Source organism: Coregonus clupeaformis, chromosome 34 (genome assembly GCF_020615455.1).
Source record: "Coregonus clupeaformis isolate EN_2021a chromosome 34, ASM2061545v1, whole genome shotgun sequence".
Classification (NCBI taxonomy): domain Eukaryota; kingdom Metazoa; phylum Chordata; class Actinopteri; order Salmoniformes; family Salmonidae; genus Coregonus; species Coregonus clupeaformis.
In genome coordinates, this window is record NC_059225.1 from 40,639,210 (window position 1) to 40,663,616 (window position 24,407).

The window sequence follows — 24,407 nt, forward strand, 5'->3', positions numbered from 1 at the left end:
ATCAGAAAATACACACTGTGTCCTCCTGTCTGTCAGGTAATTTTTAAACCAATTACATGATGCCTGTTCCAAGTCAACATCAGAAAATCTTTGAATTAGTAAAGAGTGGTCAGAAGCAATGTTCCATATAATTATTTTAGTCACTGAGCAAATTTCAGGTCTGCAGAGCACAAACTTGAATGTTGTGAAAATTCTGTGCAACTTCCGGCGCGCGTTTACTGTGAACACAGGCTGTACCCGCTTTAATTAAGTTTTAACAGTGGTCAAGTAGGCTACTGTGGCTATTTGATCATAATGTAGGCCTACCAGAGTGGCCTTCCATCAAAAACAATGGAGAAAATGCATCCAATAACATTTTAACATGGAAATAGCTGTTCTATCGTTCAACCTACAGTGGGGGAAAAAGGTATTTAGTCAGCCACCAATTGTGCAAGTTCTCCCACTTAAAAAGATGAGAGAGGCCTGTAATTTTCATCATAGGTACACGTCAACTATGACAGACAAAATTATAATTTTTTTCCCAGAAAATCACATTGTAGGATTTTAAATTAATTTATTTGCAAATTATGGTGGAAAATAAGTATTTGGTCAATAACAAAAGTTTCTCAATACTTTGTTATATACCCTTTGTTGGCGATGACACAGTTCAAACGTTTTCTGTAAGTCTTCACAAGGTCTTCACACACTGTTGCTGGTATTTTGGCCCATTCCTCCATGCAGATCTCCTCTAGAGCAGTGATGTTTTGGGGCTGTCGCTGGGCAACACAGACTTTCAACTCCCTCCAAAGATTTTCTATGGGGTTGAGATCTGGAGACTGGCTAGGCCACTCCAGGACCTTGAAATGCTTCTTACGAAGCCACTCCTTCGTTGCCCGGGCGGTGTGTTTGGGATCATTGTCATGCTGAAAGACCCTGCCACGTTTCATCTTCAATGCCCTTGCTGATGGAAGGAGTTTTTCACTCAAAATCTCACGATACATGGCCCCATTCATTCTTTCCTTTACACGGATCAGTCGTCCTGGTCCCTTTGCAGAAAAACAGCCCCAAAGCATGATGTTTCCACCCCCATGCTTCACAGTAGGTATGGTGTTCTTTGGATGCAACTCAGCATTCTTTGTCCTCCAAACACGACGAGTTGAGTTTTTACCAAAAAGTTCTATTTTGGTTACATCTGACCATATGACATTCTCCCAATCCTCTTCTGGATCATCCAAATGCACTCTAGCAAACCTCAGATGGGCCTGGACATGTACTGGCTTAAGCAGGGGACACGTCTGGCACTGCAGGATTTGAGTCCCTGGCGGCGTAGTGTGTTACTGATGGTAGGCTTTGTTACTTTGGTCCCAGCTCTCTGCAGGTCATTCACTAGGTCCTCCCGTGTGGTTCTGGGATTTTTGCTCACCGTTCTTGTGATCATTTTGACCCCACGGGGTGAGATCTTGCGTGGAGCCCCAGATCGAGGGAGATTATCACTGTTCTTGTATGTCTTCCATTTCCTAATAATTGCTTCCACATTTGATTTCTTCAAACCAAGCTGCTTACCTATTGCAGATTCAGTCTTCCCAGCCTGGTGCAGGTCTACAATTTTGTTTCGGGTGTCCTTTGACAGCTCTTGGCCATAGTGGAGTTTGGAGTGTGACTGTTTGAGGTTGTGGACAGGTGTCTTTTATACTGATAACAAGTTCAAACAGGTGCCATTAATACAGGTAACGAGTGGAGGACAGAGGAGCCTCTTAAAGAAGAAGTTACAGGTCTGTGAGAGCCAGAAATCTTGCTTGTTTGTAGGTGACCAAATACTTATTTTCCACCATAATTTGCAAATAAATTCATAAAAAATCCTACAATGTGATTTTCTGGATTTTTTTTTGTCAATTTGTCTGTCATAGTTGACGTGTACCTATGATGAAAATTACAGGCCTCTCTAATCTTTTTAAGTGGGAGAACTTGCACAATTGGTGGCTGACTAAATACTTGTTTTCCCCACTGTACATTAGTAGCCAATGTGTGGTGTTCAATGTAGGCCTACATTCCATGAGACTTTTGAAAAAAACATGCAGGGCTTGACATTAACCTGTTTATCCACTTGTCCTTCAGACAAGTAGGTGACAAAAAATGTTTTGTGTTGTTTGATGCATTAAACCGCTTTACAAAATAAAATGCATCATTATTCCCATACCATTATTATATAGAATCAGACAAATTATGCTACCCTCTGCCTATTGGCTGCTTAGCTTATTCATGCCTGTCTCAAAATACAACACTGCCCCTTTAAGTAAAAAAAAAAAGCTCTTTACCTGACTCGTTTTTCAAAGATGTCTAGAAATGCAAATATTTTGTGCTCTTGTAGGAAGCAATCATTCCCCCATTGCTGACTACAAATTATCTATAACTGGGCTAATAACTCACTCACTAGCAAAGGATATGAACAAATTTACACACGGCGCTACATGTAGCTCTCGCTTTGATTTCAAAACAAGCGCATCAACTCACGACCGCTGATGCTGTAAAAACAGTCCAGTTCAAAGTGAATGGCACAGATCCATATATGGCAATTGTCTATTTGCATATAGGCCTACTGCAGCTCTGATTGGTTATGCCGCACAGGTCGTCTGTGTAGAGTCCTTGCCTGAGTCATGCCTGTCAATGCAATCCTACTCCGATGTGTTCTGCCTACAACCTGTGCACGTGCGCAGCTTAGAGGGAACATTGGTCAGAAGTATCAAAAGCCTTCGACAGGTCAATGAAGAGGGCAGAACCGTGTTTCCACTTTTCTATACCCTTTACCACATTATTTAAGACCAAGGATGCAGCAGAGATGGTGCTATAACCTGGCCTGAAACCAGACTAATGAACACTTAAAATACATTTTGTAGTAGGAAAGATCTAAGCTGACAGTTGATCAAAGAGTCTAACATTTTTGCTAGGCAAGAAAATTTAGAGATGGGGCGATAATTATTTCGATCGGAGGGGTCACCACCTTTGTGGAGAAGGAACGTGGGCCGCCTTCCAAACCCAGGCAAATACTGACTGTATACATTGCATATCAGTGTTTTCTCAGTACATTCAACATATTAATCTATATTGATTCCAGATATGTTTCTCTTGGCTGAGGTTCATATCAAGATCTTGATATGCTTTTTGATATGCTGAAAATAAGGACATTTTCTGATACATTTCTGAGTTTTCAGCACAGTGCCATCCGTTTTGTCACCAAAGCCCCATATGCTACCCACCATTGTGACCTGTACGCTCTCGTTGGCTGGACCTCACTACATATTCGTCACCAAACCCACTGGCTCCAGGTCATCTATAAATCCCTTCTAGGCAAATCCCTGCCTTATCTTAGCTCATTGGTCACCATAGCAACACCCACCCGTAGTATGCGTTCCAGCAGGTATATCTCACTGGTCATCCCCAAAGCCAACACCTCCTTTGGTCGCCATTCCTTCCAGTTCTCTGCTGCAAATGACTGGAACGAACTGCAAAGATCTCTGAAGCTGGAGACACTTATCTCCCTCTCTATCTTTAAGCATCAGTTATCAGAGCAGCTTAACAATCACTGCACCTGTACACAGCCCATCTGTAATTAGCCTACCCAACTACCTCATCCCCATATTGTTATTTACATTGCAATTTATTTTGCTCATTTGCACCCCAGTATCTCTATTTGCACATCATCTTCTGCACATCTATCACTCCAGTGTTAATACTAAATTATAATTGTAATGATGATTTTGCACTATGGCCTATTTATTGCCTTACCTCCATAATTTACTACATTTGCACACACTGTATATAGATTTTCTATTGTGGTATTGACTGTATGTTTTGTTTATTCCATATGTACAGTGAGGGAAAAAAGTATTTGATCCCCTGCTGATTTTGTACGTTTGCCCACTGACAAAGACATGATCAGTCTATCATTTTAATTGTAGGTTTATTTGAACAGTGAGAGACAGAATAACAACTAAGAAATCCTGAAAAACGCTTGTCAAAAATGTTATAAATTGATTTGCATTTTAATGAGGGAAATAAGTATTTGACCCCTCTGCAAAACATGACTCAGTACTTGGTGGCAAAACCCTTGTTGGCAATTACAGAGGTCAGACGTTTCTTGTAGTTGGCCACCAGGTTTGCACACATCTCAGGAGGGATTTGTCCCACTCCTCTTTGCAGATTTTCTCCAAGTCATTAAGGTTTCGAGGCTGACGTTTGGCAACTCGAACCTTCAGCTCCCTCCACAGATTTTATATGGGATTAAGGTCTGGAGACTGGCTAGGCCACTCCAGGACCTTAATGTGCTTCTTCGTGAGCCACTCATTTGTTGCCTTGGCCGTGTGTTTTGGGTCATTGTAATGCTGGAATACCCATCCACGACCCATTTTCAATGCCATGGCTGAGGGAAGGAGGTTCTCACCCAAGATTTGACGGTACATGGCCCCATCCATCGTTCCTTTGATGCGGTGAAGTTGTCCTGTCCCCTTAGCAGAAAAACACCCCCAAAGCATAATGTTTCCACCTTCATGTTTGATGGTGGGGATGGTGTTCTTGAGGTCATAGGCAGCATTCCTCCTCCTCCAAACATAGCGAGTTGAGTTGATGGCAAAGACCTCGATTTTGGTCTCATCTGACCACAACACTTTCACCCAGTTCTCCTCTGAATCATTCAGATGTTCATTGGCAAACTTCAGACGGGCCTGTATATGTGCTTTCTTGAGCAGGGGGACCTTGCGTGCGCTGCAGGATTTCAGTCCTTCACGGCATAGTGTGTTACCAATTGTTTTCTTGGTGACTTTGGTCCTAGCTGCCTTGAGATCATTGACAAGATCCTCCCGTGTAGTTCTGGGCTGATTCCTCACCGTTCTCATGATCATTGCAACTCCACGAGGTGAGATCTTGCATGGAGCCCCAGGCTGAGGGAGATTGACAGGTCTTTTGTGTTTCTTCCATTTGCGAATAATCGCACCAACTGTTGTCACCTTCTCACGAAGCTGCTTGGCGATGGTCTTGTAGCCCATTCCAGCCTTGTGTAGGTCTACAATCTTGTCCCTGACATCCTTGGAGAGCTCTTTGGTCTTGGCCATGGTGGAGAGTTTGGAATCTGATTGATTGATTGCTTCTGTGGACAGGTGTCTTTTATACAGGTAACAAGCTGAGATTAGGAGCACTTCCTTTAAGAGTGTGCTCCTAATCTCAGCTCGTTACCTGTATAAAAGAAACCTGGGAGCCAGAAATCTTTCTGATTGAGAGGGGGTCAAATACTTACTTCCCTCATTAAAATGCAAAAATGGATTTTTTTTGTTGTTATTCTGTCTCTCACTGTTCAAACAAACCTACCATTAAAATTATAGACTGATCATGTCTTTGTCAGTGGGCAAACGTACAAAATCAGCAGGGGATCAAATACTTTTTTCCCTCACTGTAACTCTGTGTTGTTGTTGTTTTTTCCGCACTGCTTTGCTTTATCTTGGCCAGGTCGCAGTTGTAAATGAGAACTTGTTCTCAACTGGCTTACCTGGTTAAATAAAGGTGAAAAAAAATAAAACAGGCTCAATAATTTGTCAAATATGAAATCCATATTTTTCTTTCATGCACAAATCATTTTGGGATTCCCTCCTGATATCATACATAGTATGGCCGGTTATTGACTCATTAGATATCCTGAGATAGGCCTATGTAGACATCTTATTTTCTCTATATGATTACAAATACTGACAGTAGGCCTACATAGTATATTTTCTCAGCACATATGCTCTTGACCGAGGTCCATATCAGGATCTTGATATGCTTTTGAATATGCTAAATAAGGACAATTTCTGATGCTTATTTGAGTTGAGGACATGTTCAATAATTGGACAAATATTAAATCCATATTATTATTTCAGACACTAGCTAAACTTTTTGTTTTAGATCTGCATAAAGGCATGCACAAAGCTAATCTAAAAGCACTGTAACTGGTATCCCAGCAACTAGAATCACATATTTTCTGCTGTGGCACCCACATTTTTGAATTTGCGTGCCACAAATGAGTTTGTAAATGGTGTGTGGTCGAACTGACAACTGGAGAAACAAAGAAGTGAGAAGCTGTTCAGAAAATACTTCAAAGAAGTTAACGCTAAAGTGAGTAGCTAATTTGAGATATTTTATTTATCTTAGTAACTACAATCAAGAACGTTAGCTAATTTGGCCAGCAGCCAGTAGGACTAGCTAGCTAGCTAGGCTTGATAGGGGGGTAAAAGCTAACTGGTAGCCTAGCTAGCTAACAAATAACGAAATGTCCTTCATTCAGGGATTGTTTTTTTCAAGCCTCAAGGTGACAGCTAACGTTTTAAAACTTTTGGGCATAATTTTGTATTACTGGTTAATATAAGATATCTAACGTTAGCTAGCCAACCTAGCTAGCTAGCAACTTGGTTATCTAGCTTGTTCCAGTTAGCTTACTCATCATGAATGAAGCAGATAGAGTAGCTACATTGTGGTATGGTTATGTGAAATTACAATATTTTCTTGCAATATCAAAACAATTTTTATTAATGATTTATACATTGACAGTTTGGAGTGGATCACAGACCAACACTACCACCATGTTGGGTATGGACTGCGAGGGACCACCGCCAGCACCACTGATGACTCAATCTGCACCCATCGCATCCATCGTCCATAACAAACAGAGCAGGCAGGAGTATTGAGAGTGTGCAACTTTTATTTTCTGTTAAATAAATAAAATACATTTTTAGTAAAGACTGGTCTACGTTTGCATCTTTACAGAAAACATGTTGTGATTGGAGCTCTGGATTTGCTATGCTTCATTTTTTAAACAGAAATAGCAGAGATGTGCTTTAGATTAAATATGACAATATTTGCTTTTCCGTGCCTTGTAGCCTACTACTGAATATAGTGCAAATGAATGCTCAGATATGTCACCTTCATGTGAAGAAGCGCAGTGATTTTCGACGCCTGAACAGGTAAAATAATTTGGGCGCTGGACATTGATCATGTGTCAAATTTAGCCCATTTTCGATCAGACAAACAGTACCCGTCAAGAGTTTGGACACACCTACTCATTCAAGGGTTTTTCTTTACTTTTACTATTTTCTACATTGTAGAATAATAGTGAAGACATCAAAACTATGAAATAACACATATGGAATCATGTAGTAACCAAAAAAGTGTTAAACAAATCAAAATATATTTTATATTTGAGATTCTTCAAAGTAGCCACCCTTTGCCTTGATGACAGCTTTGCACACTATTGGCATTCTCTCAACCAGCTTCATGAGGAATGCTTTTCCAACAGTCTTGAAGGAGTTTCCACATATGCTGAGCACTTGTTGGCTGCTTTTCCTTCACTCTGCGGTCCAACTCATCCCAAACCATCTCAATTGGGTTGAGGTCTGGTGATTGTGGAGGCAAGGCCATCTGATGCAGCACCATCACTCTCCTTCTTGGTTAAATATCCCTTACACAGCCTGGAGATGTGTTTTGGGTCATTGTCCTGTTGAAAAACAAATGATAGTCCCACTAAGCGCAAACCAGATGGGATGGTGTATCGCTGCAGAATGCTGTGGTAGCCATGCTGGTTAAGTTTGCCTTGAATTCTAAATAAATCACAGACAGTGTCACCAGCAAAGCACCCACACACCATCACACCTCCTCCTCCATGCTTCACAGTGTCAACCACAAATGCGGAGATCATCCGTTCATCTACTCTGTTTCTCACAAAGACACGGCGGTTGTAAGCAAAAATCTCAAATTTGGACTCATCAGACGAAAGGACAGATTTCCACCAGTCTAATGTCTATTGCTCGTGTTTCTTGGCCCAAGCAAGTCTCTTCTTCTTATTGGTGTCCTTTAGTAGTGATTGCAGCAATTCGACCATGAAGGCCTGATTCACGCAGTCTCCTCTGAACAGTTGATGTTGAGATGTGTCTGTTACTTGAACTCTGTGAAGCATTTATTTGGGGTGCAATCTGAGGTGCAGTTAACTCTAATGAACTTATCCTCTGCAACAAAGGTAACTTCCTTTCCTGTGGTGGTCCTCATGAGAGACAGTTTCATCATAGCGCTTGATGGTTTTTGCGACTGCACTTGAAGAAACTTTCAAAGTTCTTCAAATGTTCCGTATTGACTGACCTTCATGTCTTAAAGTAATGATGGACTGTCATTTCTCTTTGCTTATTTGAGCAGTTCTTGCCATAATATGGACTTGGTCTTTTACCAACTAGGGCTATCTTCTACAGTTGAAGTCGGAAGTTTACATACACCTAGGTTGGAGTCATTAAAAGTTGTTTTTCAACCACTCCACAATTTTTTTGTTAACAAACTATAGTTTTGGCAAGTCGGTTAAGACATCTACTTTGTGCATGACACAAGTAATTTTTCCAACAATTGTTTACAGACAGATTATTTCACATATAATTCACTGTATCACAATTCCAGTGGGTCAGAAGTTTACATACACTAAGTTGACTGTGCCTTTAAACAGCTTGGAAAATTCCAGAAAATGATGTCATGGCTTTAGATTAGCTTCTGATAGGCTAATTGACATCATTTGAGTCAATTGGAGGTGTACCTGTGGATGTATTTCGTTGCCTACCTTCAAACTCAGTGCCTCTTTGCTTGACATCATGGGAAAATCCAAATAAATCAGCCAAGACCTCAGAAAAAGAATTGTAGACCTCCACAAGTCTGGTTCATCATTGGGAGCAATTTCCAAACACCTGAAGGTAACACGTTCATCTGTACAAACAATAGTACGCAAGTATAAACACCATGGGACCACGCAGCCGTCATACCGCTCAGGAAGGAGACGCATTCTGTCTTCTAGAGATTAACGTACTTTGGTGCGAAAAGTGCAAATCAATCCCAGAACAACAGCAAAGGACCTTGTGAAGATGCTGGAGGAAACAGGTACAAAAGTATCTATATCCACAGTAAAATGAGTCCTATATCGACATAACCTGAAAGGCCGCTCAGCAAGGAAGAAGCCACTGCTCCAAAACCGCCATAAAAAAGCCAGACTACAGTTTGCAACTGCACAAAGATCGTACTTTTTGGAGAAATGTCCTCTGGTCTTATGAAACAAAAATAGAACTGTTTGACCATAATGACCATCGTTATGTTTGGAGGAAAAGGGGGGTCGCTTGCAAGCCGAAGAACACCATCCCAACCGTGAAGCACGGAGGTGGCAGCATCATGCTGTGGGGGTGCTTTGCTGCAGGAGGGACTGGTGCACTTCACAAAATTGATGGCATCATGAGGAAGGAAAATTATGTGAATATATTGAAGCAACATCTCAAGACATCAGTCAGGAAGTTAAAGCTTGGTCGCAAATGGGTCTTCCAAATGGACAATAACCCCAAGCATACTTCCAAAGTTGTGGCAAAATGGCTTAAGGACAACAAAGTCAAGGTATTGGAGTGGCCATCACAAAGCCCTGACCTCAATCCTATAGAACATTTGTGGGCAGAACTGAAAAAGCCTGTGCTAGCAAGGAGGCCTACAAACCTGACTCAGTTACACCAGCTCTGTCAGGAGGAATGGGCCAAAATTCACCCAACTTCTTGTGGGAAGCTTGTGGAAGGCTACCCGAAACGTTTGACCCAAGTTAAACAATTTAAAGACAATGTTACCAAATACTAATTAAGTGTATGTAATCTTCTGACCCACTGGGAATGTGATGAAAGAAATAAAAGCTGAAATAAATCATTCTCTCTACTATTATTCTGACATTTCACATTCTTAACATTTACATTTACATTTTAGTCATTTAGCAGACGCTCTTATCCAGAGCGACTTACAGGAGCAATTAGGGTTAAGTGCCTTGCTCAAGGGCACATTAACGTCATTTAGCAGACGCTCTTAGCCAGAGCGACTCACAAATTGGTGCGTTCACCCTATAGCCAGTGGGATAACCACTTTACAATTGGGGGGGGGGGTAGAAGGATTCCTTTATCCTATCCCAGGTATTCCTTAAAGTGGTTATCCTAACTGACTTAAGACAGGGAATTTTTACTAGGATTAAATGTCAGGAATTGTGAAATGAGTTTAAATGTATTTGGCTAAGGTGTATGTAAACTTCCGACTTCAACTGTATATACCAACCCGACCTTGTCACAACACAACTGATTGGATCAAATGCATTAAGAAGGAAAGAAATTCCACAAATTATCTTTTAACAAGGCACACCTGTTAATTGAAATGCATTCCATGTGACTACCTCATGAAGCTGGTTATGAGAGAATGCCAAGAGTGTACAAAGCTGTCATCAAGGCAAAGGGTGGCTACTTTGAAGAATCTAAAATATATTTTGATTAGTTTAAAACCTTTTGGGTTACTGCATGATTCCATATGTGTTATTGCATAGTTTTGATGTCTTCACTATTATTTAACAATGTTGAAAATAGTAAATATAAAGAAACTAAACTTGTGACTGGTACTGTAGATACGAGAAGGAATTATATATACAACAAGCTGTTTGTATGTGGTTGCTATGAAACTGAACTGTGTTTGCGTGTGATCAGGGGTGTATTCATTGCACCGATTCTGTTGAAAAACGTTTCTTAAACGAAGCTAACGGAACGAAACAGGGATAAACATACCTGAATTTCTGCAATAGAAACTCTTGTTTGCAACTGTTGGACTAATGATTACAACCTAGATCAACTAGATGCAGGCAAGAGTTTGCAATATTCTCTCAACCTGTGCACCTACGTTGTAAACTTTCATTCATAGGCTAGGTTGTAGCAACTTTATGATGGGTACAGGGAAAATCAGAGTATCATGTAGTAGCCTAAACCTATCGATGTTACATTGAGTTGGGTGAATTAAATATGAATGACTGTCATCCAATATGCTGTAACAGAAATATAAGGCCACGTTCATTTACAAAAATACGGCACCGACCGTCACTGTATCCGGGGTAATCTGGATAATGGTTATATCATTGATTAGCTACACTCACTGACACAGGATAAACTTTACCCCTCATGCTGGCCCTGACCAAACCAGTAAATTGCCCCTCACTATAGCTGCACTTCTCCACATGGCCAGACTTATAGTGGTCTTCTCCCGTTTTAATGCTCATGCTCATCCTTGAAGAATGCCATAAGCTCAGAAATAGACACCAAAGTCGACATACTGTACAAACTATTATCTAGGCTAAGTAAAACAAAATACTTTTTTATCTACTGCTCTGCTAACTAGCTAGCTAAAGTGTAATCAGTGGCTAGCTAAGACAGAGAAAGACGACGTATGAAGTTCATGGATTGGACACAGGTTTCTGATCGTGCTGGTGAACAGTAGCTGACAGTCGACTAGAGATGACGTGCAGGAGCTTCCTGCAGGAATTTGTAGTCTTGCTGAGGTCCTCAGTTGCTAATTAGCATTTCCATTTTTTTACATTAAATTGAGGTGAATATATTGATCAAACTCACCTTGTCCGAGAGAGAATGACACGGTTATCAAAACGTCACACCAGGGTAAGCCTAGACAAAACACAGACCTTATATGAAGTAGTTCTAAAATCCCAGATGCAAAATGAATGGTGAAAAAACTATTGGAACCATTACCGGGTTTTACCGCAAGGTTTTATGGGTATTATGACACGTCCACTGTGCTGGACTATTTGCGTTTTATAGTGAATTGCATTCTGGGATTAGGGAGTTTTCTCGTCACACATAAACAAAATAACTGCCATCATAAAGAATTTAGCCGCTGTTAGCTTAGCTGACACTTATCTCTTTTCTAAACAATATTAAAAGTCTCCCTTGTGCTCACCAGAGATGTGGTACATTGTAAACAAGTCTAGATGTTAGGTTGCTAACTTATATTTTGTTTTTTTGTCAGCGCAAGCTGTTATTTAGACTGGTTTATGGAATGAGTTTGGCTGTGGATGTGTTCCGTGTGTTGCTTGATCTGTTGTTTGAATACGGCGATACGAGCGCTTATTTCAAAGAGCGCTCCGTAAACCACGCCCCAGTGGGCAGAGCTTGGCATGTTGCACTGGGACACGTTTTAATACGAAGAAAAGCCTCTCAATTTATAATGGGTACACCGTGGTTCTTTGTAGCCTAGTTATGGTAATATATTTGAGACCAGTGTATTGCAGATAATTTTGTCTTTGACTTAATAAGTAAAATATATTTGAGTAGTAAACAGGGAAACGAGTCCCAGACAGTTTGCAATAATAGGACATACCAGAGGGGGGCATCGTTTACTAGGCTACCTAAATTATTTGTGTAAAATGGTTTTAGCCATACTCTAGAGGAGGGCCACGTGGGATTGGGCCAGGCACGTCCAGGTGTCAGGCCAGGGTGTCCTCAGTCACAGTCCAAGAGCCTCAGGCCCTCGGGAAGGGGAGACAGAGAAAGATACAACATGAGGGTTAGTGAGCATGGCCAAGACCATAGAACACCACATGCACTGGGGGTAGAGAATAATCAATGTTGCTGTGGACACTCGATAACCTTGACCTCGATACTGTAGGAATACTTGTGTTACTTTTCTGAGTCAATTAGTGTTCAATGTCCTGCATTTGTGTTAACTACGGCAGTCAGCATTGTAAATAAATAGATGTGCAGAAAGATAGTCTGTGGATCCTTTTCCCTTAATGTATTTTCAGCCAGGCCCAACTTTTCAAAGAAACACCATTTATTTCAATCTCTAGTTGAGTAAAATAAGGAGTCTTGTTCTGGTCACACGACAAGCCATAAAATTGTGGTAAACAGCGCCACACTCAGGCAGAAAACGGAAAGTTATATTCTCAGTCAGCCCCATCTTTTCAAAGAAAACAGATTTTATTTCAATCTCTAGTTTAGCAAAATAAGTAGTTTTGCTGTGATCACAAGAAAATCCTAACAATTCAGGTAAAGAGCACCACAGTCAGGCAGAAATATCTAAATGTTCTATCATAAAGTGAGAACAATTACTTTCCCTGGCAGATACGGCTGCTACATAGAAATACTATAACAGTCAATAATTAATAGGTGACATTCACTGCTATAAACCTGTCTCCAATATAATCGCATAGTTTACAAAGACCCACTGCGGACCTTTAACAAATACATCTCAGAGTGAAAAGGCATCCCATGATTTGCTATGTCAACGAACTCAATGTATTCCAAACACTGGTGGTAAGCAGATTATCCCAAATATTTAGGTAGCCTAGTAAACGATACCACCTTCTGGTATGTTCTATTATTGCAAACTGTCTGGGAGTCGTATCCCTGTTTACTACACAAATATATTTTACTTATTAAGTCAAAGACGAAATTAACTGCAATATACTGGTCTCAATATATATTAGCATAACTAGGCTACACAGAACCACGGTGGACTCATTGTAAATTGAGAGGCTTTTCTTCGTTTTCTTGTAAGGCATATTCCAACTCATGTAGTTATCCAACCATATCGGGCAATCAGACCACCGCAACTGAAATGTGTCAATTCTGCCAATGAGAGCCAGCATTGCTTGGGATTGGACAAAACAGGTGAAAATGAGCTTCATGTAAAATTAAACGTCCATTAAAATCACTGCATGGTCAAGTCTGACGTCTGCATTGGCCGTACAGCATTTACGGTGATACGGCCTCTGCAGAAGTCAAGGCATTTATACTTCTGGCGCTTTGCTGACCAGATGTGAAGGAAGTTGTCAAGGAAGTGAGTTTGTGTTTATACTGGACCTCCAGCCCCCACCTACCATCAACCAATCATGTCAATGCGGAGCTTAGGGCTGGGCAATATACCATATTTACGACATACCGGTATTGATGCATGGACCGGATTGGATTTTTACTTTACCTTCGATAACGGTATTTGAATGTTTGGTTTGTTAAATGTGGTACGCCGTGTGTAACGTTCATTTTTATAGTTTACTTTACTACTTGAGGCATCTCTCTCCACTCTCTCTCCCTCCATGCCACATTCCACATAGACCTAGCCCCGCCCCCTGTCACTCAAGGAGCACATTCGTTGTTCCTCGACCACGAGACACTTGTGTTCAGTCTCGGTATGGTCAATGCAGCACACGCAACAATGTTGATGACAACGATGCTGTTTTCACTTTGCATCTTAATATAAGTCCACTAGTGTTCTATAATTACACTATTAGTTTGTGTTTCTTACGTCTGCAAACAGCTAGTTTGCCTTTTCTTCGCAAGTTGGGCCTAAATCTTGTTAGCCGCTAATGCTAATTGCTAATGAATGTACTGAGTCAGAGCAAACGTTTGTGCAACAGTATCTTCTAAATCAAAGAGGAATACGCAAAGCAAGAATATGTTGGCTACATGAAGTAGCTAAAAGAAAACATTCAATGTAGCCACAGATTATAGGGTCCCCTAAGAAACACTTATCAATACTTTGGTTTCTACCCTGTCACTCCCTGGCATTTTCATTCGTTGTCATGTCAAACACTTTATTCATAGTGCCCATATAATTAGAATAATCATTCTATTTCCATGACTCCCAACTGTTCACCCAAATGTTTTGCTCTAAATCGCAAGTCAAATCGCAATTGCAACATTTGTTTATACATATGGCCTAGACCTAGATTGTTTTCCCATATCGTGCAACCCTACGTGGCAGTGTGGAAATGATCTCAAATTAGTGCAGGAAATGCAGAAATTGCTGAAAATAATTTTGGGTTGAAGTTGAATTGAACAGTTTAAAACAATCAGAATGGAGAAAGAACTATTGAAATCACTTAGAATGTATGTGTTGCCACCCTACAGTGAGGGAAAAAAGTATTTGATCCCCTGCTGATTTTGTGCGTTTGCCCACTGACAAAGACATGATCAGTCTATAATTTTAATAGTAGGTTTATTTGAACAGTGAGAGACAGAATAACAACAAAAAAATCCAGAAAAACGCATGTCAAAAATGTTATAAATTGATTTGCATTTTAATGAGGGAAATAAGTCTTTGACCCACTCTCAATCAGAAAGATTTCTGGCTCCCAGGTGTCTTTTATACAGGTAACGAGCTGAGATTAGGAGCACACTCTTAAAGGGAGTGCTCCTAATCTCAGCTTGTTACCTGTATAAAAGACACCTGTCCACAGAAGCAATCAATCAGATTCCAAACTCTCCACCATGGCCAAGACCAAAGAGCTCTCCAAGGATGTCAGGGACAAGATTGTAGACCTACACAAGGCTGGAATGGGCTACAAGACCATCGCCAAGCAGCTTGGTGAGAAGGTGACAACAGTTGGTGTGATTATTCGCAAATGGAAGAAACACAAAATAACTGTCAATCTCCCTCGGCCTGGGGCTCCATGCAAGATCTCACCTCGTGGAGTTGCAATGATCATGAGAACGGTGAGGAATCAGCCCAGAACTACACGGGAGGATCTTGTCAATGATCTCAAGGCAGCTGGGACCATAGTCACCAAGAAAACAATTGGTAACACACTACGCCGTGAAGGACTGAAATCCTGCAGCGCCCGCAAGGTCCCCCTGCTCAATAAAGCACATATACATGCCCGTCTGAAGTTTACCAATGAACATCTGAATGATTCAGAGGCGAACTGGGTGAAAGTGTTGTGGTCAGATGAGACCAAAAGGGAGCTCTTAGACATCAACTCAACTTGCCATGTTTGGAGGAGGAGGAATGCTGCCTATGACCCCAAGAACACCATCCCCACCGTCAAACATGGAGGTGGAAACATTATGCTTTGGGGGTGTTTTTCTGCTAAGGGGACAGGACAACTTCACCGCATCAAAGGGACGATGGACAGGGCCATGTACCGTCAAATCTTGGGTGAGAACCTCCTTCCCTCAGCCAGGGCATTGAAAATTGGTCATGGATGGGTATTCCAGCATGACAATGACCCAAAACACACGGCCAAGGCAACAACGGAGTGGCTCAAGAGAAGCACATTAAGGTCCTGGAGTGGCCTAGCCAGTCTCCAGACCTTAATCCCATAGAAAATCTGTGGAGGGAGCTGAAGGTTCGAGTTGCCAAACGTCAGCCTCGAAACCTTAATGACTTGGAGAAGATCTGCAAAGAGGAGTAGAACAAAATTCCTCCTGAGATGTGTGCAAACCTGGTGGCCAACTACAAGAAACGTCTGGCCTCTGTGATTGCCAACAAGGGTTTTGCCACCAAGTACTAAGTCAAGTTCTGCAGAGGGGTCAAATACATATTTCCCTCATTGAAATGCAAATCAATTTATAACATTTTTGACATGCATTTTTCTGGATTTTTTTGTTGTTATTCTGTCTCTCACTGTTCAAATAAACCTACCATTAAAATGATAGACTGATCACGTCTTTGTCAGTGGGCAAACGTACAAAATCAGCAGGGGATCAAATACTTTTTTCCCTCACTGTATGGTCATGCACTACTCATAAATCAAATTTTGAACTTGTATTATTCGAAAACATAAAATACTGTCATACCGTCCAATCTTAAAAAATACTGTGACATTATATTTCGGCCATATTGCCCAGCCCTAGCGGAGCTATATAGAGCCCTCCCCATTGATACAGCATTTGGGCGGCGCATGGTGATGCGGTACGGAGCTCAATTTGGCCTATGCATGCCTGCGGAGGCTCCGCAATTGCGTCAGACCATCAAATCAAATCCAATTGTATTGGTCTGATACACATATGTAGCAGATGTTATTGCGAGTGTAGCGAAATGCTTGTGTTCCTAGCTCCAACAGTGCAGTAACATCTAACAATACACAACAATACACACAAGTCTCCAAGTAAAATAATGGAAATATATAAATAAATAAATATTAGGACGAGAAATGTCAGAGTGGCATTGACTAGAATATAGTACAGTATATACATATAATGTATAATGAGTAAAACAGTATGTAAACATTATTAAAGTGACCAGTGTTCCATTGTTAAAGTAACCAGTGATTCCATGTCTATGTACATAGGGCAGCAGCCTCTAAGGTGCAGGGTTGAGTAACCGGGTGGTAGCCGTCCAGTGACAGTGACTAAGTTCAGGGCTGGGTGGAGGCCGGCTAGTGATGGCTATTTAACAGTCTGATGGCCTTGAGATAGAAGCTGTTTTTCAGTCTCTCGGTCCCAGCTTTGATGCACCTGTACTGACCTCGCCTTCTGGATGATAGCAGAGTGAACAGGCCGTAGCTCGGGTGGTTGATGTCCTTGATGCTCTTTTTGGCCTTCCTGTGACAGCAGGTGCTGTAGATGTCCTGGAGGGTAGGCAGTGTGCCCCCGGTGATGCATTGGGCAGACCGCACCACCCTCTAGAGAGCCCTGTATTTCTGTCTGTAAGGAGTATTTCTGTCTGTAATAAAGCCCTTTTGTGGGGAAAGTCCCTCCTGCCCTTCCCTAATACTTTTTGAAGTCTTTCGAATACTTTCAGTATTTGATAAATTGGGATTGCAGTTTGCAACTGTTCTATTGGTTCCATTTTACCAGAACCTCACTCAAGCCTAGATAAAGTATTTTAAATGATTACAAATAAATTAGTAGTTGAACTCAGGTCTAGTTTGCAAGTGACAGGAAAGATGGTGGATAAATGAAGATAGTCGACTCAGGCCGTTTACCATTGTCTACTTAAGGGGGTGGCTCTCCCATAGACGCCAATGCGATAGCAGCTGGGTCTGGTCTACTTATTCAATTGACTTCCATTGAAAAAAAAAAACATTAGGGAGTGGGATGTCTCGATTCTTCTTCTGTCTCTGCATAGAGGATGAAAAGTGTCTTTGTGTTTTTGCTCTCATTCCCCCCTCCAGAGTTCTCCTTCTTTGACCCAGAGGAGCCTCAGTGTAGGGAGGTGCTGGTGGACCCCAGCACCACAGTACCGGAGCTGTTCGCCATGCTCAGGCAGTGGGTGCCCCAGGTCCAGAAGAATATCAGCCTGATCGGCAACGAGGTGACCCTTCTTCCTCCATTACACCTAGGCTGCGTCCCAAATGTCACCATATTCCCCATTTAGTGGCTTTGGTCAAAAGTAGTGCACTATAGAGTATAAAGGGAATAGGGTGCTATTTGGGATGCAACCTAATCTCTCTCTAGGTTAGTTCATTAAGATAACCCATTAGTCTAAGTCAAAGCTAATCTTCCTGCGGTTGTACACAAACAGACAACACGCAACACAAAGGACAATGTCAAAGATCACACTCATGCCTGATTCACACTTTGAGGCTGACCCGAACCGTACTGTGCTAGCTCAGATTTTTTTATTTTCACATTGTCCTTCCCAGCATTGTTTCTGCAACTATGGTTGATGCGTAAACAGGCCAGCTCAGTACATCTCATTTTGTCTTGACTCAGTTTGGGCCTATAATGTGAATCCGGTGTCAGTCACTCACTCACTCACTCATTCACTCACTCACACGCAATCATATATTTTGTATTTAATACAAAAACATGCATTTGTATGATAATATAAATATTATATGTAGCTATGTCACCTGTATGTAGCTATATATAAAACAAATATATAATACTAACAAAATGTCACATGCTTCGTACACAACAGGTGTAGACTAACAGTAAAATGCTTCCCAACAATGCAGATTGAAAAATAATAGAACAATAATAACATAAGGAATAAATACACAATGAGATACGATAACTTGGTTATATACACGGGGTACCAGTACCGAGTCGATGTGCAGGGGTACGAGGTACACTATATGGCCAAAAGTATTCAAATTAGTGGATTTGTCTATTTCAGCCACATCCATTGCTGACAGGTGTATAAAATCAAGCACACAGCCATGCAATCTCCATAGACAAACATTGGCAATAGAATGCCCTGTACTGAAGAGCTCAGTGACTTTCAACGTGGCACCGTCATAGGATGCCACCTTTCCAACAAGTCAGTTCATCAAATTTCTGCCCTGCTAGAGCTGCCCCGGTCAACTGTAAGTGCTGTTATTGCGAAGTGGAAATGCCTAGGAGCAACACAAGCTCACAGAATGGGACCACCGAGTGCTGAAGCGAGTAGCGCATAAAAATCATCTGTCCTCGGTTGCAACACTCACTACTGTGTTCCAAACTGCCTCTGGAAGCAACGTCAGCACAATAACTGTTAGTTGGGAAATGGGTTTCCATGGCGGAGCAGCCACACACAAGCCTAAGATCAGCATGCGCAATGCCAAGCGTCGGATGGAGTGGTGTTAAGCTCGCCGCCATTGGTCTCTGGAGCAGTGGAAACGCGTTCTCTGGAGTGATGAATCACGCTTCATGAATCTGGGTTTGGCAGATGCCAGGAGAACGCTACCTGCCCCAGTGCCAACTATGAAGTTTGGTGGTGGAGGAATAATGGTCTGGGGCTGATTTTCATGTTTCGGGCTAGGCCCCTTAGTTCCAGTGAAGGGAAATCTTAATGCTACAGCATACATTGACATTCTAGATGATTCTGTGCTTCCAACTTTGTGGCAACAGTTTGGGTAAGGCCCTTTCCTGTTTCAGCATGACAATGCCCCCGTGCACAAAGCAAGGTCCATACAGAAATGGTTTGTCGAGTTCGTTGTGGAAGAACTTGACTGGCCAGCACAGAGCCCTGACCTCAACCCCATCGAACACCTTTTGGATGAATTGGAATGCCGACTGCGAGCCAGACCTAATTGCCCAACATCAGTGCCCGACCTCACTAATGCTCGTGGCTGAATGGAAGCAAGTCCCTGCAGCAATGATCCAACATCTAGTGGAAAGCTTTGCCAGAAGAGTGGAGGCTGTTATAGCAGCAAATAGGTAGATATGAACATATAAGTAATGATAAAGTGAATAGGCAACAGGATAGATAATAAACAGTAGCAGCAGCGTATGTGATGAGTCAAAAAGTTCAATGCAGATAGTCCGGGTAGCTATTGGTTAACTGTTTAACTAACTATTTAGGAGTCTTATAGCTTGGGGGTAGAAGCTGTTCAGGGTCTTTGCCTCTGTCCTTAAGGAAATTTAACAGTCGGACAGGTGGACATTTCTCTGTGAATACCAAAGCTTACAACTTGCTTCAGTGACAACAGAGCAGTGCAAAAAAAACAAGACCTCCTCACTGCATGAAATCTTTGTTTGGGTTTTCAATCTTTCAAGTTAGCACCGGTTCAGTGCTGTAAAATCCCTTGGTCTCAGACATTCCTAGGTTATCATGGCAATTTTTTTGTTCTGTGTTCCACATAGCTATCTAACTATGTGAGGTTGCTAACTAGTAGTTAGACATAGCAGTGATGCTTATCGTTGCTCCACTGTTAGATCCTAAAGAGAGGCTGTGGTGTGAACGACCGAGATGGCTTGACTGACATGAGCCTCCTGCACTACTGCTGCAAGGCGGGGTCACCCGGCATTGGTGGGTAAAGGGAAGGGTGTGTTTGTGGGGCGCAAGTGTGTGTGTGTAAGACAGTGTCTGTCTGTCTGTGAGAAAGATTGTATGAGTGGCTTAAAGTCTGCATTGACATCGTGTACTGTAGTGTTCTGGCGGTCATTGACCGTCTGTACGTCTGCCTGTCCCCTAAGGTGACGCCGACACGGCGGCCAGCTTCGCCCGGCAGCTCCTGTCCCTGGGGGCGGAGCCGGGCCTGAGGTCGCGCTGGACCAACATGAGTGCCCTGCACTACGCTGCCCACTTCGACGTGCCCCAGCTCATCCGGGTGGTGCTGCACGCCTCCCAGCCCGGGGGTGAGAAGATGGGGGAAAGAGAGAGGGGGGTGGGAGACTAAGTAGAGTTTGGGGAAAGGAGGAGTAAGGAGAGTTTGGGAAGGGGGGAGTAAGGAGAGGGGAGAGAGGGGGAAGACAATAAGAGAGACTGTGGTCAGAAGAGAGAAACTGATGAGTGGAGAGAAACACAACACTTGCCTTGATACTGATATTCCACAACCACACGCTTATGAGCTCAAAGAAAAATGACTCAAGCGTTCAGCGTTCAGAATAGACCACTCGCGTGCGCAGGCGTCAGGCGGTACTTGGAGAGCAAAGATACGGAGTAAACATTGCTACAGGCAGACACAAACGATAAAAAGGCAACAATTACTGTTGCCTTTTCAAATAAAGAATAAGTAAATAAACTTCATGTAGCACACAAATTACTGACTTTCCTTTTTGTATTCTTGTGATTATGAAGCATTGAGATGCACATTTCAGCAAAAGCAGACAATGAAGTGGAATCTAATCTTATTTGATCTTTTAACCTGTTTCAGAGGTAGACGCCACCTGCAGTGACTTTGACTTTGGCACCGCGCTGCACGTTGCCGCCTCCAACCTGTGCTCCTCTGCCGTCAAGTGTCTGCTAGAGCTGGGAGCAAATCCCACCTTCAGGGTATGTTCCCCCAAATTGCCCTTCCCCTCGGATATCACATTACGGATAAACACTTTGGGCTGATTTCCCAGAGAATGTCCATTGAACATGTTTTTTAGTCTAGGACTAGCCTGAATCTGTGTCCAGGAAACCAGCCCTAAATCTATCTGTACTGTTTATGTACCTGCTGTTTACTGGATTTTTTTTTGTCAATGGGTACCTTTTACTTCCTGTAACATAGTTGAACACAATTGGTAGCTACCTGCTACCGCCTACCTGACCAGCTTAGAAGCTGTTCAGATGTCTCTCCTCACTTCACATTTGACCAATGTAAAACATAACTCAAAACCACTTTATTAGGCTCGGTTTCTGTATAAGCACTTTGTGACAACTTCTGATGTAAAAATGGCTTTCTGAATAAAATTTACTGATTGATTTACTACCATTTTACCATAACCCCATACCCTTTTAACATGTTGAACTTTGTGCCTTCAGAAAGTATTCACACCCCTTGACTTTTTCTACATTTTGTTGTGTTACAGCCTGAATTGAAATGGATGAAATTGAAATGTTGTGTCACTGGCCTACACACAATACCCCATAATGTCAGAGTGGAGATATATATATAGTATATTTTTACAAATTAATACAAAATGAAAAGCTGAAATGTCTTGAGTCAATAAGTGTTCAACCCCTTTGTTATGGCAAGCCTAAATAAGTTTAGGAGTAAATAACATAATAAGTTGCATGGAATCACTCTGTGTGGAATAATAGTGCTTAGCATGATTTTTTATGACTACCTCATCTCCCACACATTACAATTATCTGTAATGTCCTTCAGTCGAGCAGTGAATTTCAAACACAGATTCAACCACAAAGACCAGGGAGGTTTACCAATGCCTCGCAAAGAAGGGCACCTAAAAAGCAAACATATCCCTTTGAGCATGGTGAAGTCATTAATTAGACTTTGGATGGTGTATCAATAAACCCAGTCACTACAAAGATACAGGTGTCCTTCCTAACTAAGTTGCCGGAGAGGAAGGAAACCGCTCATGGATTTCACCATGAGGCCAATGGTGACTTTAAAACAGTTACAGTTTAATGACTGTGATAGGAGAAAACTGAGAATGAATCAACAACATTGTGGATACTAACCTAAATGTTACTTGTTTCAGGAAACTAGGCGTATGTCGCACGTCACTACTTCACAGGAGCACCATTTTAACATAAACTTATTTGGCAGAAATGCCTTCTGGAACGTGAACTTTCATGTGCCTTAATAACAAACGTGTATGCCATCTGTAAATATGAATAAAATTGTTAAATTACTAGCGTAGTTGGATTAGCCACGGAAAAAGACAGTAACCTTCCCGCTAGCCATAATTGGCTGAGATAATGAGTGGGCTGGACATGCCGAGAGATGAGTTCGGATTGGTCTGCCATGTAGCACGCTTCTGTCTATAACATGAGCTGGTCAGTATGTGTAGGTAATCCTTTCTAACGCAGTTTAAAAAAAAAGATATCACGTAGTAGAACTGCATAAGTGTTGATCTCCACTTTCTGGAGGATCGAGTTTTGAAATCAGTGGAATTAGTGTATGATAGCTAAGGAGATGGAGAACATTATTGCGTTTGATTGCAAATATGCAGACGGAGTCGAAAAGAGAACACATAAAAGGCTGTTGTATAAAACACCTGACTCCAGATTACATCTTCAAACCAAGGGCAACCATGGCATCCGTAACAGAGAGGGAGAAGCGTCCATCCATGTATACGGGTAAGCTAGTTTAGCTAGATACATTTTCAAATATTACACTTTTCTAATTTTGTCAGAAAGTCGTTTTCATTTCAAGTTGAAGTGTACTGTTAGCTAGCTAGATAACGTTAGCTGTCTGGCTGGCTAGCTAGCTAACGTTAAGTGTATGATCTGTGTAGTAATATTATTCGTATCTCAGAGCCATTTACATCGCTAGTTATAAGCTAATGTTAGCTAGCTAACATTGAACCTGGTTGGTTAGCTACCTGCAGAATCATGCAGTGTAGTAACGTTATGAGTTGGGATTATGGTTCATTGTTTAGCTAGCTAGCTACATGTCTAAACAAAAGACTCCACTATGCAAGTAACTATTTCAATAGAATGTTTATGATGTCACTGCGACAACTGTCGATAGACGTAGCTGGTAAATTTGCTCTGGCTATCTACTCCGATTTCAGTGCACTCTCGTCTGAGTGTGCCAGAGCGCAGAATAACTGACAAATTTACAGCCTAACCAGCTCTGCTAGGGCGAGTAAAATGGTCAGAGTGTGCTGTTCTCTCATTTGTGTCTGGAAGTAGCTAGCCAACGTTAGCCAGTTTGGATGCTTGACTGCTGTTGTTAGGGCAGAACACCCTACTCCTCGCCAGAGTGTCCAGTATGCGCTCTGAATGCTCCGAGAGTGAAACGCTCTGAATTTACGTACGTCAATCTGACAACGCTCTGAGTTTTCGAACACTCAGAGCACACTCTGGCACTCCAGATTAAATTCATGAACACACCCGTAGTATAAGCCAGCCTTTAGTCTTGAATTCTTTGGTTGTTTAATACATAGCCTCACATGTGAATCCTTAAAGAGATGGGTGGGGCTACATTTTAAGAGGGTGTGAACGATGCTGAATGGGTGTAGCCAAAGAAGAGGTCTCCAGTAGGTACCAAAACATTCAAGGGCCATTTTCTCAAAAGTGAGGTTACAAGTTTATCAACTTTCAAAGCAGAATTACTTTCCCATTGTTCCTCAACTGTAGTGTATGATATACCATTTTCTAGCTCTGAGTCTCTACTTTTATCCAGTGTAAAAAACACATTTTCAAATGTTGCTACATAAGACCGAATCGAGCCGGTCGGTCACAAATGACAAGAGTGAAAAGAAGGAAGCCTGTACATAATACAAATATTCCAAAAAATGCATCCTGTTTGCAACAAGGCACTAAAGTAATACTGCAAATAACCTGGTTCAGCCTGCTTTCCACCAGACACTGGGAGATTAATTCACCTTTCAGCAGGAGAATAACCTAAAACACAAGGCCAGATCTACACAGGAGTTGCTTACCAAGAAGACAGTGAATGTTCCTGAGTGGCCAAGTTGCAGGTTTTACTTAAATCTACTTGAAAATCGATGGCAAGACCTGAAAATGGTTGTCTAGCAAGG

At 41.8% G+C, this 24,407-nt stretch overlaps 1 protein-coding gene across 2 annotated transcripts in view; it reads left to right on the plus strand.

The window, feature by feature from the left end:
- Positions 1–24,407, plus strand: part of LOC121539661 (CAP-Gly domain-containing linker protein 4) — a 124,406-nt gene that overhangs the window by 33,195 nt on the left and 66,804 nt on the right. For both annotated transcript variants that reach the window (XM_041848329.2, XM_041848330.2), the window contains exons 3-6: positions 17,717–17,856; positions 20,184–20,277; positions 20,445–20,606; positions 21,125–21,243. In XM_041848329.2, the coding sequence (XP_041704263.2) occupies positions 17,717–17,856; positions 20,184–20,277; positions 20,445–20,606; positions 21,125–21,243 (515 nt within the window). The remainder of the gene's footprint in view (positions 1–17,716; positions 17,857–20,183; positions 20,278–20,444; positions 20,607–21,124; positions 21,244–24,407) is intronic.